Below are 13,966 nucleotides of genomic sequence, written 5' to 3'. Positions count from 1 at the left end.
TTGCTGAAAGCTGCACACAGACTTTGAAAAAAAGGAAATATGCACAAAAAAACAAGATAAGGTTGGGTCTCGGTGCGATGGGTCTAGGTCTTCAGGCCGATGGTCTCGTATGTGTCCGCAGGTTGGGTCAGGCCCTAAGAATGTCAATGAATATTAGTCAAGTACAGGTGATGGCTGAAATACTGCAAGCTCGAGGGGGGGGAACTTACTGTGTAGATGGGTTCTTCGGCGACTCCCTGCAACAACAAAAAAAGAACACAATCTGAGTGATTCATTGAGCTCTACAAACAGTGTTCCTCAGTGTTTAAAATGTACTCTTTAATAAATAATAATAATCTAATCTTGTTTTAAGATATTGTGTCCCCAATAATCACAATAAGCAAATAGAATAAATAAACTAATAAATAGAAAAAGCTGCAATTATTTAGGTCATGTCTTAAAGAAATAATCAAATAAAAATCCCAGCCTCTCCCACAGCGTCGTTTAAAGCAGCGGTTTCTCAACAATCGTGCGGAAACTCACAAGCCGCGGCGCAAATGTAGCTTAGACTCGTAAAAATATAATGTCAAATATTGTCGTTTAACCTCTTAACCCCCACCTGAACCGAGCACATTTTCTCCATTTGTGGCTTTAACTAAATCTAAAAGCTTCTGGAAAAAAGTGTTGAAATAAAGCCAAAACTGAGACGAAAACTAGGATGAAAAAGCCACACACAAAAAAGTGATGAAAAAGCAACAAGAGAGTAACAGATAAATAATTTGAGGAAAAGGTAACAAAAAAGTGTCCAAAAAAGTGACAATGCGGCAACAACGCAAGAAAAAAGGGCATCACTTTATTTTACCTTGATACAATCCTATACAATACCTAACTACATTTAGCACAATGTAATGAGCTCTGTAACAATCTGTAATAACATGTACCTATGTAGTACATACACAATAGAATAACTTGTATTAGTACTTTGTAAGTACATAATGTAGTAGGACACGACACCCTTAAAGGGACATTTCAGGATTTTTGACATAGGGCCTCCAGAGTGTTGCTAATTTCTGGATATATTTTTTTGAGAATTCATGCTTATGTTTGAAGAGTTTCGTGGCGCTAGGCTAATGCAAGGCTAGCGCATGTCTATGGTATCAGCTAGCCTGCATTAAAAACAGTCTGACCCGCTCCACAGAGCAACTGAGGCAAATCACTTATAACACCAGACTAACCGTATAAATGTCTGCGTCCATAGAATCATTTTAACCATTTTGCATTTAAAATAACTTATACTTGAGCAGCATCAGCTTCGTGGTTGTATAAGCTACACGGTGGCGGAGTGATCTGCAAGAAAATAGTCCCTCAAAACGCGATAATTAATGTGATGCAAGGTCAGTTATATTCCAAAAACGATTCTATGGACACAGACATTTATATGGTTTGTCTGGTGTTATAAGTGATTTGCCTCAGGTGCTCTGTGGAGCGGGTCACACTGTTTTTAATGCAGGCTAGCTGATACCATAGAAATGCGCTAGCCTTGCATTAGCCTAGCGCCACGAAACTCTTCAAACAGAAGAACTGCATGAATTACAAAAAAAAATGTCAAAAATCCTGAAATATCCCTTTAAGGTTAGAGTTACAATTATGTCTTATTCCATTAAGTTCCTACAAACTACAAATACATATTATTCCATTGTGTATCTAACCCATAGGTACAAGTTATTACACATTGTTGCAGAGCACATTACATTGTACTTAATGTATAAAGTACAATGCATCAAGGGTAGTGTAAAATAAAGTGTTACCAAAAAAAGATCCTTCTAGATCAGTTCTCCAAGTTTTAGCTTTCAAATGGGGCGTTACATTGGCCTATAGACTGTAACATTTTAGATTTGGGTAAAGCTGAACCGGAGAAAATGCACTTGGTTATGGCGGGGTTAAGAGGTTAATAAGCGTTAAATAAGCCAAAAAGTAAAAAAAAGGCTGAAATACTGAAAAACAACCAGATGTTTTGGTACATAAATATTAAAGTGAACGTTTTGTGGGGAAGACGGTGCTTTCAGTGGCACAAAAACAAAAGTGCCAGTGTCGTGAAATCAGCAGATCTCCTCATACAGATAAGAACACAGAGCCTGGTCCTACCCGAGCCGGCGCCGCTGCTTCACACCACTGAGATCCCTAGTCGCACAAACCCCGCTCCACTGTTGGGTGGACGCTGGAGGAGGAGGAGGCGGCGGCGCGCTTCCCTCGCAATGCTCAACAATCTATGGGCAAAGACTCATTTGAAAGCCAAGAACCTCCAGAGTTCAGTCACCACTGGAGGCCCGCACGGAGCACCGATTTAGGAGGTGCTGGGGTTGTGGAAGCAGGAGCGAGTCCCTGGTTTTAGCCACAGGAATCTGCTTTCTGGTTTGGATAATAGCAAGGCCGTGGGAACCCAGGGTGCTGAGGGCGCTGCAGCACCCCCTGGTGGATCGTCTGTGCATTACAGGCAATATTAACCTCCTAACTCCCGCCTGAACCGAGAGGATCTTTTTCCTCACGTCATCAGATTTTTTTTCCATCATTTTTTTTGTTGGGTATTCAACTCATTTTTGAAACTTTTTTGTCATTTTTTTGTCATTTTTTATCACATTTTGGTATTTTTTTTGTCACATTTTGTCATTTTTTTCATCAATTTTTTGTCACATTTTTGTCATTTTTTCGTCAATTTTTCCTTCAGCTTTTTATCAACTCTTTTGTCATTTTTTGACACTTTTTCATACATTTTTCGTCACTTTTTTGTCAATGTTTTCTCACTTTTCTGTCACATTTCCAACATTGTTTTCGTCTCAGTTGTGTTGCTATTTTCAACAGCTTTTTTTCCAGAAGCTTTTGGACTGGGGTAAAGCCAAACTGGAGAAAATGTGCTCGGTTCAGGTGGGAGTTAAGGGGTTAAATAAATAGGAAATAAGCAAAGAAATAGCGTTTTGGGGGGGCAATCTTGTCTCTCAGCACCCCCTAGCCAAAATATCTTCCCACGGCCCTGGATAACAGTCTTGAGAACCGAGACAGAAACTTTTACACTTCTGTGATTGTCAATAAATCAACATTACAATTGTCATCCGTCAAACCAGGGTCGGGTTTGAATATGTTCTCATATTTCAGAAAATAGATATGCCAAGTTTATTTTTTAAACATCTCAACCCCCACCTTGATCAAGTGCCTTTTCTCCAGTTCAGCTTTGCCCAAATCGAAAAGGCTACAGCCTGTAATGTACACCTAATTTGAAAGCTAAGACCAACGAAACTAATTTAACCCCCTTAACTCCCACCTGAACCGAGCACATTTTCTCCAGTTTGGCTTTACCCCAATCCAAAAGCTTCTGGAAAAAAGGTGTGAAAATAGCGACAGAACTGAGATGAAAACAATGATGAAAATGTGATAAAAAAAAGTGACAAAAATGTGACAAAAAATGTGACAAAAAATGACAAAAAAATGATTAAAAAAGACAAAAAATGTGACAAAAAATGACAAAAAAATGATTAAAAAAGACAAAAAATGTGACAAAAAATGATAAAAAAATGACAAAAAATGTGACAAAAAATGACAAAAAAATGATTAAAAAAGACAAAAAATGTGACAAAAAATGACAAAAAAATGTGACAAAAATGTGACAAAATGTGACCAAAAAATGACAAAAAATTGATTGAAAGAAAGACAAAAAATGTGACAAAAAATGACAAAAAATGATTAAAAATGTGACAAAAAATGTGACAAAAATGTGACAAAAAAAAAGACAAAAAAATTGACAAAAAAATGACAAAAAATTGATTAATAAAAAAATGACAAAAATGAGTTGAATACCCTCCCCCCAAAAAAGATGGAAAAAAATCTGACGCTGTGAGGAAAAAGATCCATTTAGATGAGTTTTGTTGATCATAGCTTTCAAATGAGGTGTTACACTGGCCTACAGGATTTGGGTAAAGCTGAACTGGAGAAAATGCTCTTGGTTCAGGCGGGAGTTAAGAGGTTAAACAGATCTTTTTCCTTGCGCTGTTGCCGTGCTGTCGTCACTTTGACTTTTTTTTTTCTCCGTTGCTTTTTGTCACTTTCTTGTCCCTCTTTTGTGGCTTTTTTTTGTTGCACTTTTGTCACTTTTTCTGGTCACACTTTCATCACACTTTGTTGCATTTGTGTCTTATTTCTGTTGCTATTTTGACACTTGTTTTAAAGAAGCTTTTGGATGTGGGTAAAGCCAAAATTGGGGGGGTTAAGAGGTTGAAAAAAAAAAACCTTATACACACAAACTTTCTAGATAATAATGTATACACGAATCATGTCTCCAGTGAACTATATCTATATTGCAGTCTGCTGTGACGGACTAAATGTCATGTGAATGTGTTATTTCCTGGCAGAGGCTGTGGTTTGCACTGACCAGATATTGAGGAGATACATTCTGGTTTGTGGTGTGAGTGCACGCTCTGAAAACCGTGCAAGTCCAAACTTAAAGCTAATCTGCAACCATCCACAACATATATATATAAAAAAAAATAAAAAAAATGATGTGCTTGTACTTACGGTTAATGATTGATACTTAACGGTCACTAAAGGTTAATGTTTGGCTCAAAAAACAAACCAAAAAAAAACTACCACAGTGTGATTTTTCTAATACGTTTTTGCAACTGCTATTAGATTTTCAATTCATATTTTAATATAGAGATTAATTACTATGCACATTTTAAACAATTTCAGATTGATTCAGCTTTTTTTTTTTCTTCAGTTTTTCCACCACAAGAAGCTTTGGTATTTTGATATTTCACCATCTTGTCCAACTTTATAACAAAAGCATATTGTGGGATGAAAAAACAAAACCAAAAACGGTTAACAGCTTAAAGTGACAGTCTGTAAGTCTAAATGTCTTACAAATTGAAACAAATTGAAAAGATTGTGTTTAATTGTTCACCTGGGTTTTCAATTGACGTAACGTAATATTAAATAATCATTTCTATCAACAACAGACTTTAACACTTTAGGGTCAAAAGTTAAAATTTGAATCAATTAGGAATTATTCAAACCACCAAAAATGTGTGTGTACGTGTTTTGTTTAGTGTTAGTATCAGACGGCCCCGTAACTAAATAGAAATAGTTAAAAGCGAAATGAAAACAGTGTGAATCCACTACTATATGAGGACGGCTATTGCTGGACCACAGTTCTTTATTGTTTGCACATAAATAAAATAAAACAATTTACCTCTTTCTGTTTGCCTGCTTGAGCCTTCCTAATACTGGTGATCTGTACAAAAAAACAAACAAATTAAACACACTTCAAAACCAGTTTTGCTTTCGCACAACTTTTCAGCATCTTTGTCTTTATTTATGACGCCTCAGGTCAGGTCAAATCTGCCATTTCCGCCATTTTGTGGAACACCCCATAGATCAACATGAGTGAAAACGAAATATAAAGCAAAGAAGAGCCGCCGCCAGGTCACTGTCGGTCCATCAAAGAGTAAAGTCAGTCGAAAATGACTCGTATATATCCAAGTATATAGTCAAAATTTACCTATAGGATTTAATTACAGCACCACAGCACCAAGGAGCTTGAATGAATAGATTATTAAAAAATTAAATCATTTCATTATATATTTCATTATCAATCTATTGTATAATTTCTGATTGTTCGGATTTCTTCTTCCTCTTTGTCATTTATCCATTTAAATTTAAAGTAGCAATTTGGCTATAACCCGACAAAGGACATATTGTCATTTTTTTGACTTAAAGATACATTACGTAACTTTTGATGCTAAACAGAATGTGATATTAGTGCGTATATGACCTTGTAGTGTATGAGTGGTTAGCATGGCGCCTTTACTTTCCATCTCAGTGGTCTCTACGACGCTCCAGGAACCATTGTTTGGAAGGTTTTCTCTGCTGACGGATCCTCCCACCAGAAAACCTCCAAAACAACCAGTCCTGGAGCGTCCTAGAGACCACTGATTAAAGGTAAAGGCGCCGTGTTGACCTTTCATTCAGCCGCTGGGTCACTACAACGTCAAATACGCATTGTTATAATTCTTCTTTCCCCAACGCAGAAGTTACGTAATGCACCTTTAAGTCGAAACAATGAAATCCTAATGAAAGTTCGGTCAGGAGGTCCTAGAGTTGGTCTGCTGTGCATGTTTTCGACCGAGTGCACTGACCGGGGCACACACCTTGAGTCGGCAGTAGAGGGTGGTGAGCATCAGTCCGTACAGGAAGAGGATCCCGTCCAGGATGTAACAGACCTCAGGCTCGTGGAGGCCGGCTGCTGAAAACACACACACACAGGTCATTTGGATTTACTCTCTTATCACCCGTCTGAACCAAAGGCATTCTGTCCTCTTTGGCTGTTATATAGGCCTGTGTAGCACCTCATTTGAAAGCTAAGACCCACAAAACTGATCTTTTTCCTCGCGTTGTTGCCGTGTTGTGTCACCTTTGTTATGTTTTTTTTTTTTGGTCACATTTTTGTTGAGTTGTCGTCACATTTTGGTTGAATTTTAGTTGAATTTTTGTCACATTTTTGTTGAATTTTAGTTGAATTTTTGTCACATTTTTGTTGAATTTTAGTTTAATTTTTGTCACATTTTTGTTGAATTTTTGTCACATTTTTGTCACATTTTTGTGGAATTTCTGTCACATTTTGGTTTCATTTTTGTCACTTTTTGGTCGAGTTTTTGTCATTTTTTTGTTGCGTTTACATCCTTGTTTTCTCCTCATTTTTTGTGGCTGTTTTGGTGCTTTTTTTTTCCCCAGGAAGCTTTTTGATTGGGGTAAAGCCAAACTGGAGAAAATGGGATCCGTTCAGGTGGGAGTTAAGAGGTTAAAAAATGTGAGTGTTTGCATTGAGGATATCCAAAAGCTCCTTGACTATATAGGCTTTTAGATTTGGGAAACTGGAGAAAATCTGATCGAGGAAACTATCAGACTTTTAACATTTTAGTCAAACTGTATCCGCGGCTGCTCGTCTAACCACTAGAGTCATTTGAAAAGAAACATCAGATAGTACGGACCAGTTCCTCATTGGTGGTTTTTAAAGGGTGTTGCAGATAAAACAGGTCACATTAACACATGAAAACGCCCCTGATCTTATTTAGCCGAGTGTGCCACATGCAGAACTTACAAAAAACTGTAAAGAGAGAAGTTGGTTCTAAAATAAGAGTCCTACACTTTCCCTTTTTGGAATCCTGGGTACTTTCTGTTCCAACTCTATCTTGGTAAAACGTGGGGTGTAGCAACGCTCAGAGGAAAACAAACTCAATCCAGTGAGAAAAGGATGAATCGACCAACAGTCGGGACGAAGGACATTTAACCCCTTAACTCCCACCTGAACCGAGCACATTTTCTCCAGTTTGGCTTTACCCCAGTCCAAAAGCTTCTGGAAAAAAGCTGTGAAAATAGCAACAAAACTGAGACGAAAACAATGATGGAAATGTGACAAAAAAGGGAGAAAACGTTGATAAAAAGTGACGAAAAATTGATGAAAAAGTGGCAAAAATGTGACAAGAAATTGACAAAAGATGGACAAAAAAATGACCAAAAAATGACAAAAATGTGACAAAAAAATGATAAAAAATCGATAAAAAAATGACAAAAAAATGACCAAAATTTTACAAAAAAATGACAAAAATGTTACAAAAAAATGACAAAAATGTTACAAAAATATGACAAAAATGTGACAAAATGTGACCAAAAAATGACAAAAATGTTACAAAAAAATGACAAAAATGTGAAAAAATGTGACCAAAAAATGACAAAAATGTGACCAAAAAATGATTAAAAAAAAGACAAAAATGTGACAAAATGTGACAAAAAAATGACAAAAATGTGATAAAAATTTGACCAAAAAAATTGACAAAAAATGACAAAAGAATGACAAAAATGTGATAAAAAATTGACGAAAAAATGACAAAAAAAAGATACAAAAATGAGTTGACTACGCCACAAAAAAATGAAAAAGATCCTCTCGGTTCAGGCGGGAGTTAAGAGGTTAATATACAACAACAACAAAAAAACGCCTTTGTGGAAACTTCTCTTTTCCCCGTAACCAAATGTCTTCCTCCGAATGAAACCGCAATTAAAGCACTTATTTTGTAAGAATTCGGTTATTGGGTACTTCTGCAAAAGCCGTCATGAGGAATATAAGTTAAATGGAAGATGTAGAAGTAGCCCATTGTGTCATGTTGTCACTGAGGAACTGACAGCTTCTCACACGCCCTGTTTTCAGAGTTAGACAATCAGGTTTCTAAACATAAACTTAGCCCAACCCGCTGCAAAATGGAAAAAGAAATTGTTGCAACTCGATGGGGTCACAAACTCCAAAACTGATCCGTCTTCTTTCAAACGCTATTTTTTTCATGACGCCATCGCAAGACTTATCGGAAAAAAGGAATTGGCTTTCCTTCCATTTTCAGCTCGAACAGGAACTCCAAATATAAAGAGGCCGACGTCTGCGTTTCTATGGCAACACATTTTATCACTTCGTTATCTCCCCTCCATCACATACGTGCAAGAGTCACAGTATCATGTGCTTTAATGAATACATGTGCATCTGTCTGTCAGAGTGGAGTCTTTTAAGTCTGGATAATCGAAACATTTCTGTATTTACATTTCTGCAGAAACTTTGGCTTGTAAACTCGAAAATAAAACATTTTGTGCCCAAATGAAGTTGCAGTAATGAGGGAGAATGAGAGCGCTTCAGTTTCTGCTTCAGTTTACTCAAAATAACAAAAATACTGGCTTACGCTATTGCACTTTACAAGCCTGTGTTACCAAGTTTCTCAAAGCGCTACACTGTCGTCATTATTCATTCGCTCCATACTATTGTGGCCACAGCTGCCCCGGGGTAGTCTGACGGAAGCGAGGCAACCAGTCTGTGCTATCGGCCCCTCCGCCCACCACTAACCGCTCACTCACACTACACTCATCCTGGCCTATTGTACATGTTTTTAGTGGTAGGGGAAACCGGAGTATCCTACACAGACACGGGGAGAACATGCAAACTCCACACAGAAAAGGCTCCGTCCAGGTGGGAATCGAACCCGGGACCTTCTAGCTGTGCAGCACGAGCGCTAACCGTTGCACCGCCCAATAAAAAAAAAACAACCATCGCCAGGAAACAAACTCCTTTTATAAAAGTAAAGCGGGGACAAGAATCCTGTTTGGGACCGTCTCAGGACCACAGGGGAGACCTCGAGGGCCTGATTTGGCCCGCGGACCGCTCGTTTGTGATGTTGCATGTGCCTGAACGACGGTGCTACAGGTCAAACCCAGAGCGAAAACGAGAGTCCCGTTCAAGCGCCCACCTGAACCGAGTTCGGCGTAACCCAAATCTAAAAGCTTCTCGGAAAAAGTGTCAAAACAGCGACAAAAACAAGAATGAAAACTCGACAAAAGAGCGACAAAGGAGAGACAAAAATGTGCAAAAAAAAAAGCAACACAATTAAAAGAGCGACAAAAACACACGACTAAAAAGTGCTGGGGGGAAAAAAACACAAAAAAGTCACAAATTAGCATCAAAAATGGCACAAAATGTTGTAAAAAAAGAGTGACAAACAAAAAAGTAACAAAAACGACAAAAAACCCCCGACAAAAAAGCAGCAAAAAGACAAGAAAAAAACAACAACATAAAAGCGACAAAGGAGCAACAAAAAAGTCAAAAATGCGACAAAAAAGCAACAAAAACGACAAAAAAAAACCCGACAAAAAAGCAACAGAAAGAAGACAACAAAAAAAACATAAAAGCGACAAAGGAGCAACAAAAAAAGGCACAAAAAAAAACGTAAAAAATGCAACAAAAAAGTAACAAAAACGACAAAAAGCCCAGACAAAAAAGCGGCAAAAAGACAACAGCAAAAAAACATAAAAGCGACAAAGGAGCAACAAAAAAAGCCACAAAAAATGTCAAAAATGCAACCCAAAAAAAAAAAAAAAAAGCGCCGAAAGCAAAAATGTGACAACAAAGGGGACGACGACGTGTCAAAAAAGTTGCGATCAGTTTTGTAGGTCTTAGCTTTCAAATGGGACGTCACACTGGTCTATAGTCTGTGAGCTTGGGCACTCTTTCTGATCTTAATGAGATTTTTTCCCCCGGGTTAAATAAAGGTTTGAATGAAAAAAAAAAGAAGCTCCAGTCGAGAAGCTTTTTTTTGTGGGTAAAGCTGAAAAATGCACTAGGTTCACTTTTGACGCGCACATTTATCCAAAAATCTTTATCAAACTTCCTTGCCTTTTCTCCTCGCACACAGAGACTTAAAAGAGTAAAAGCTGCGGCACATTTCCAAGATCCCCTTTTTACAGGAAATCGACTCACTAATGTAAAAGTTAATACTGTAGCGCTGAAACAAACACTTTAGTTCCTTCCAAAAGAATCAGGCCATAACATTTCTCACTTTTTATGCCGAGTGTTAAAACAGAAACTCGCAATAAAGATTCTGAGAGGCTGAAGTGGTCAGTTTGCAAACAGGAAGTGCGGTTTGACGAAACTTCATTTTAAGTTTTTTTTCCCCCCCATTTTGATAGTAGAGATGAGCACGTCTGGCAAATGTTCTGATGTAGCACATGCGCCATTTGTATTGTGCACATTTTAAACACTTCCAGGAGCATTAGCGGAAACATGAGCTGACAAACTAATACAAGAACGTGTCTGTAGAGATGTAAACCACAGCGTCAACTGCTTTTACACACTTGTTAGAGTGCAATGAGAGTGGGTACAGGAAGTTTTTAGAGACCACTATGTCCGTGTCACTCTTAAATCTACATTCAGGCTCTTACTCTGAGTGCTTTAAAGCTACTAATCATTGCTGCATTGATCATATTTTAAGATCACAGCATTAATCAAACAGAGGAATGTGGATATTAACACGTTTACTGGAGATAACGGGAAACTTGAGGGTTTTTTTAAAATGTCAAATACTATATTTCTAATGGTTTCATTTCTGGATGAGTTTTAGACCCTTGCGTTTGTATTTTGTCCTCGTTTTTCCAAGAAACTTCGATTTAATGGTGGTTAGAATAAAAATCTATTCTTGTAATGCCTCATTTTTCGCTCCGATTAATCATCTAACTTTCGAGATCGAGTTGAGCGGTGCCATTATTCTCATAGATGTTTTAATGCCTGCTGGATTCAAAGTTCCTGCTTTTTTAAGATATTCAAGGCCTTATTTAGCATTGTACTTCTAATGCTGATCGACGCCTGCGAGCAAAGGGATGGATCTGTACTTTTGTTTGAACCTTTAGTTGTTAATTCATGTTTTTTCAAAGCTCCAAATGCCCACTTTGGATGTTTTTGTAGAATAGTCGGTGTAGGATTTGGACTAATAGACGATAAGTGTACACAAGTTTCTATCAGACACATACATGGTGAAATACACTTGAAACAAAAAAAAAGAAAGTAGAATAACCTGCTGTCCCGAAGCACATCCACAGGGGCAGGGCGATGGCCAGCGCACCGGGGCGTCCCATGCTCGGAGCCTGGACTGACCTAAAAGGAGGAGGAGAGCGCTCTGGAGAAGGAGAAGAAGAAAAGCGTCGGATGTGTGAGCGCGGCGCCTGCCTGTCTTCGTTTGCCTGTCAGTGTCTCTGCCGCCTCCGTCTCTTCTCTTCAGTCGCTCGCTCGAAGGGAAGTTGTGGTCGGCAGCTCGAGGTCCATCTCTCTCAGATCTGCTCAGACCACTCCCCCCCCTGTCGAAGAGAGAAAACCAACAAAACCAGAAGACGGGACACGGCAGCACTTTGGTCTCAAAAACAAGCACGACAACTTCGACATGATCTGTGAAATAAAGACAGAGAGGCGAGGGCACACGGGGTAAAATATTTATTAGGTTTCATGGTGTTTTGGAGCAATTGTACAGTAATATTCAGAAGACAAAAACGTCAAAAAAGAAAAGTGTCGGCTGAGGGCGCAAACAGGAAGAGACACTCGTCAGCGGTCAACTTCACCAAACACTATGTCCTGTGTACCTGCAAAGACACAAGTGCACTCTCATGAAGGCAGAAGAAGAGAAGGACCAGATCAGATAAATCACTAACTAAAAGCTGAGGAAACCACTTTAAATACTATAATCTTATTGTGAATACTATAATCTTACGGTTTTCTTAAAGGGCACACTGTGGAACATATTGGATTCTGCTGCATGTGCGACATTCAAAGTCAGCAAGGCCCGGAGATCTACCCATAGGTTTCTCCAAAGGTCACAAGGGTATCAGGGTATATTAATGATTTGAAATGAAAGCCTTTTTAATTCACCTATTCAATAAATAAAACTTGAACTATAATGTATAATACTGCATTAAAAAACAAACCTTATTTTCTCCAGAGTAACACTAACCTAAGACCTACAAAACGGATCAAAACGGATCTTTTTCCTTGCGTTGTTGCCACTTTTTTCCATCTAATTTTCTAATTTTCACTGCTATTTTATATTATCTTATTCTGTCACATTTTTGCTGCACTTCCATCAGGGTTTTTTGTTTCATTTTTGTCACTTTCTTGCTGCAGTTGCTTTTTTTTGACACATTCTTGCTCTTTTGTGGCCTTTTTTTGTCACTTTTTGATACTTTGTTGCGTTTTCATCCTTTCTAGCTTTTAGATTTGGATAAAACTAAACTGGAGAAAAAAAGCTGAGTTGAGGTGGAGGTTATCAATTATTTGTGACAAAGTGGCAACACTGTGACATTCTGTCATCTGTCATTAACGCATGGACTGATGGACTTGGACTAAATGTCAAAGATGGGTCATATCGCCCAAAATAAATGTCAATTGAGGCTTATTATCTCTTCAAAGATCGTTTGAGAGGTTTTGGTGAGTAACAGGAGCTTCATGGTAACTCGGGGGTGGGGCTTCACCTGTTTCGCATCAACAAACTAGTGAAAGGACAGTAATCGAGTAGGGGGGGGCATCATATGGGTCCGTCTCCTTTATCTCCGCTCTCTCTTCTTCCCTTGAGTGTAAGAGTGACAGTATCGCAGTCTCCAACCTATTGAAATCTCATACTTTTCAGTACATTTCTCCATTGTGAGATCAATAAAGGCTATCTTATCTTATCTTACTTTCACAGAATAACTAATAAAATAAATGCTTGTATTTTCATCTATTTATTGTGAACTGTGCCGCAGTGTAGTTTTAAGATTTGTAAACGATAATAAATTGGCATTTCCTCTCATCTGTTTGATGGAAAACAGATGAGAGGAAAGGCCAACTTTTCAAAAGCAAATTTGGGAAAGTTTTAAGCAAAAATAGTGTAAAATGTCAGCCAATCCTGCAGCTGGATGCATTTTAGACCCAAGTCATTTTTATATTTGTCAAACTTCAATTAAGAAATGGTCGAGCAACAGTGTAATTCCTCATTTCAAAGACAACTGTGGTTTTGTTGTGATTTCGTCGTACTTTTGTTGCTTGTCTGGCACGTTTTTCTCTTTAGCTGCTGCGCTTTTGTCACGTTTTCTATGATATTATTGTTGCTTTTCCGGCATGTTTTTGTCGCTCTTTTGTCACATTCCTGTTGCGTTTCATCCTTGCTATTTTGCCGCTTTTTTCCAGACGCTTTCAGATTTGGGTAAAGCCAAACTGGAGAAAATGAGCTCAGTTCAGGTGGGGGTTCAGAGGTCAAGGCCTTGATCTCAGCACATTGATCACACAGTGCATTTGCTGTAATAAAACAATCCTTACCGATAATGGCTACGACGTCGGCCAGCATGTGTCCTTTGGCCATTTTGTCCAGACCAGCCTGAGGGAAAACACAAAACATGAAACCACCATTTTCCTCTTTCATCATCAGAGCCCTGGAGCTCAGAAAGTATCGATCGAGACCAGATTTACGGCTTTCGTGAAAACACATATATATGAATTTCGGTACCAAGTGAGCGAATCCGGGGGCTTTGATCTTGCAGCGGTAGGGCCTGCTGGAGCCGTCCGACACCAGGTACACTCCAAACTCTCCCTGGAGAAGACAGACGGAAGAGATTG

At 38.5% G+C, this 13,966-nt stretch overlaps 2 protein-coding genes across 2 annotated transcripts in view; both read right to left on the bottom strand.

Moving 5' to 3' along the window:
- Positions 1-68: 68 nt before the first annotated feature.
- Positions 69-11,502, bottom strand: fcer1g (Fc epsilon receptor IgFc epsilon receptor Ig). The gene is made up of 5 exons (XM_079579672.1): positions 11,403-11,502; positions 6,174-6,268; positions 5,216-5,257; positions 210-236; positions 69-134 (listed from the first exon to the last, which is right to left on the bottom strand). The coding sequence occupies exons 1-5, from the start codon at positions 11,461-11,463 to the stop codon at positions 84-86; spliced, it is 276 nt and encodes a 91-aa protein (XP_079435798.1). The 5' UTR covers positions 11,464-11,502; the 3' UTR covers positions 69-83.
- Positions 11,503-11,817: 315 nt separating this feature from the next.
- ndufs2 (NADH:ubiquinone oxidoreductase core subunit S2) overlaps positions 11,818-13,966 on the bottom strand; it is a 10,461-nt gene continuing 8,312 nt past the window's right edge. The window contains exons 8-10 of the mRNA XM_079580154.1: positions 13,857-13,940; positions 13,670-13,727; positions 11,818-11,961 (exon numbers count right to left, since the gene is read on the bottom strand). Of these exons, the coding sequence (XP_079436280.1) occupies positions 11,924-11,961; positions 13,670-13,727; positions 13,857-13,940 (180 nt within the window). The 3' untranslated portion in view covers positions 11,818-11,923. The remainder of the gene's footprint in view (positions 11,962-13,669; positions 13,728-13,856; positions 13,941-13,966) is intronic.

The sequence above is a fragment of the Gobius niger genome, assembly GCF_951799975.1.
Source record: "Gobius niger genome assembly, chromosome: 21".
NCBI lineage: Eukaryota > Metazoa > Chordata > Actinopteri > Gobiiformes > Gobiidae > Gobius > Gobius niger.
Note: the sequence above shows the minus strand (reverse complement) of the source record. Positions and strands in the feature narration are given on the sequence as shown.

Coding starts and splice junctions, on each gene's coding strand:
- fcer1g (XM_079579672.1), bottom strand. CDS start 11,463: ATGGGACGCCCCGGTGCGCTGGCCATCGCCCTGCCCCTGTGGATGTGC. Junction 6,269..11,402: donor GATGTGCTTCGGGACAGCAG/GTTATTCTACTT, acceptor GTGTGTTTTCAG/CAGCCGGCCTCCACGAGCCT. Junction 5,258..6,173: donor CCCTCTACTGCCGACTCAAG/GTGTGTGCCCCG, acceptor TTTTTTGTACAG/ATCACCAGTATTAGGAAGGC.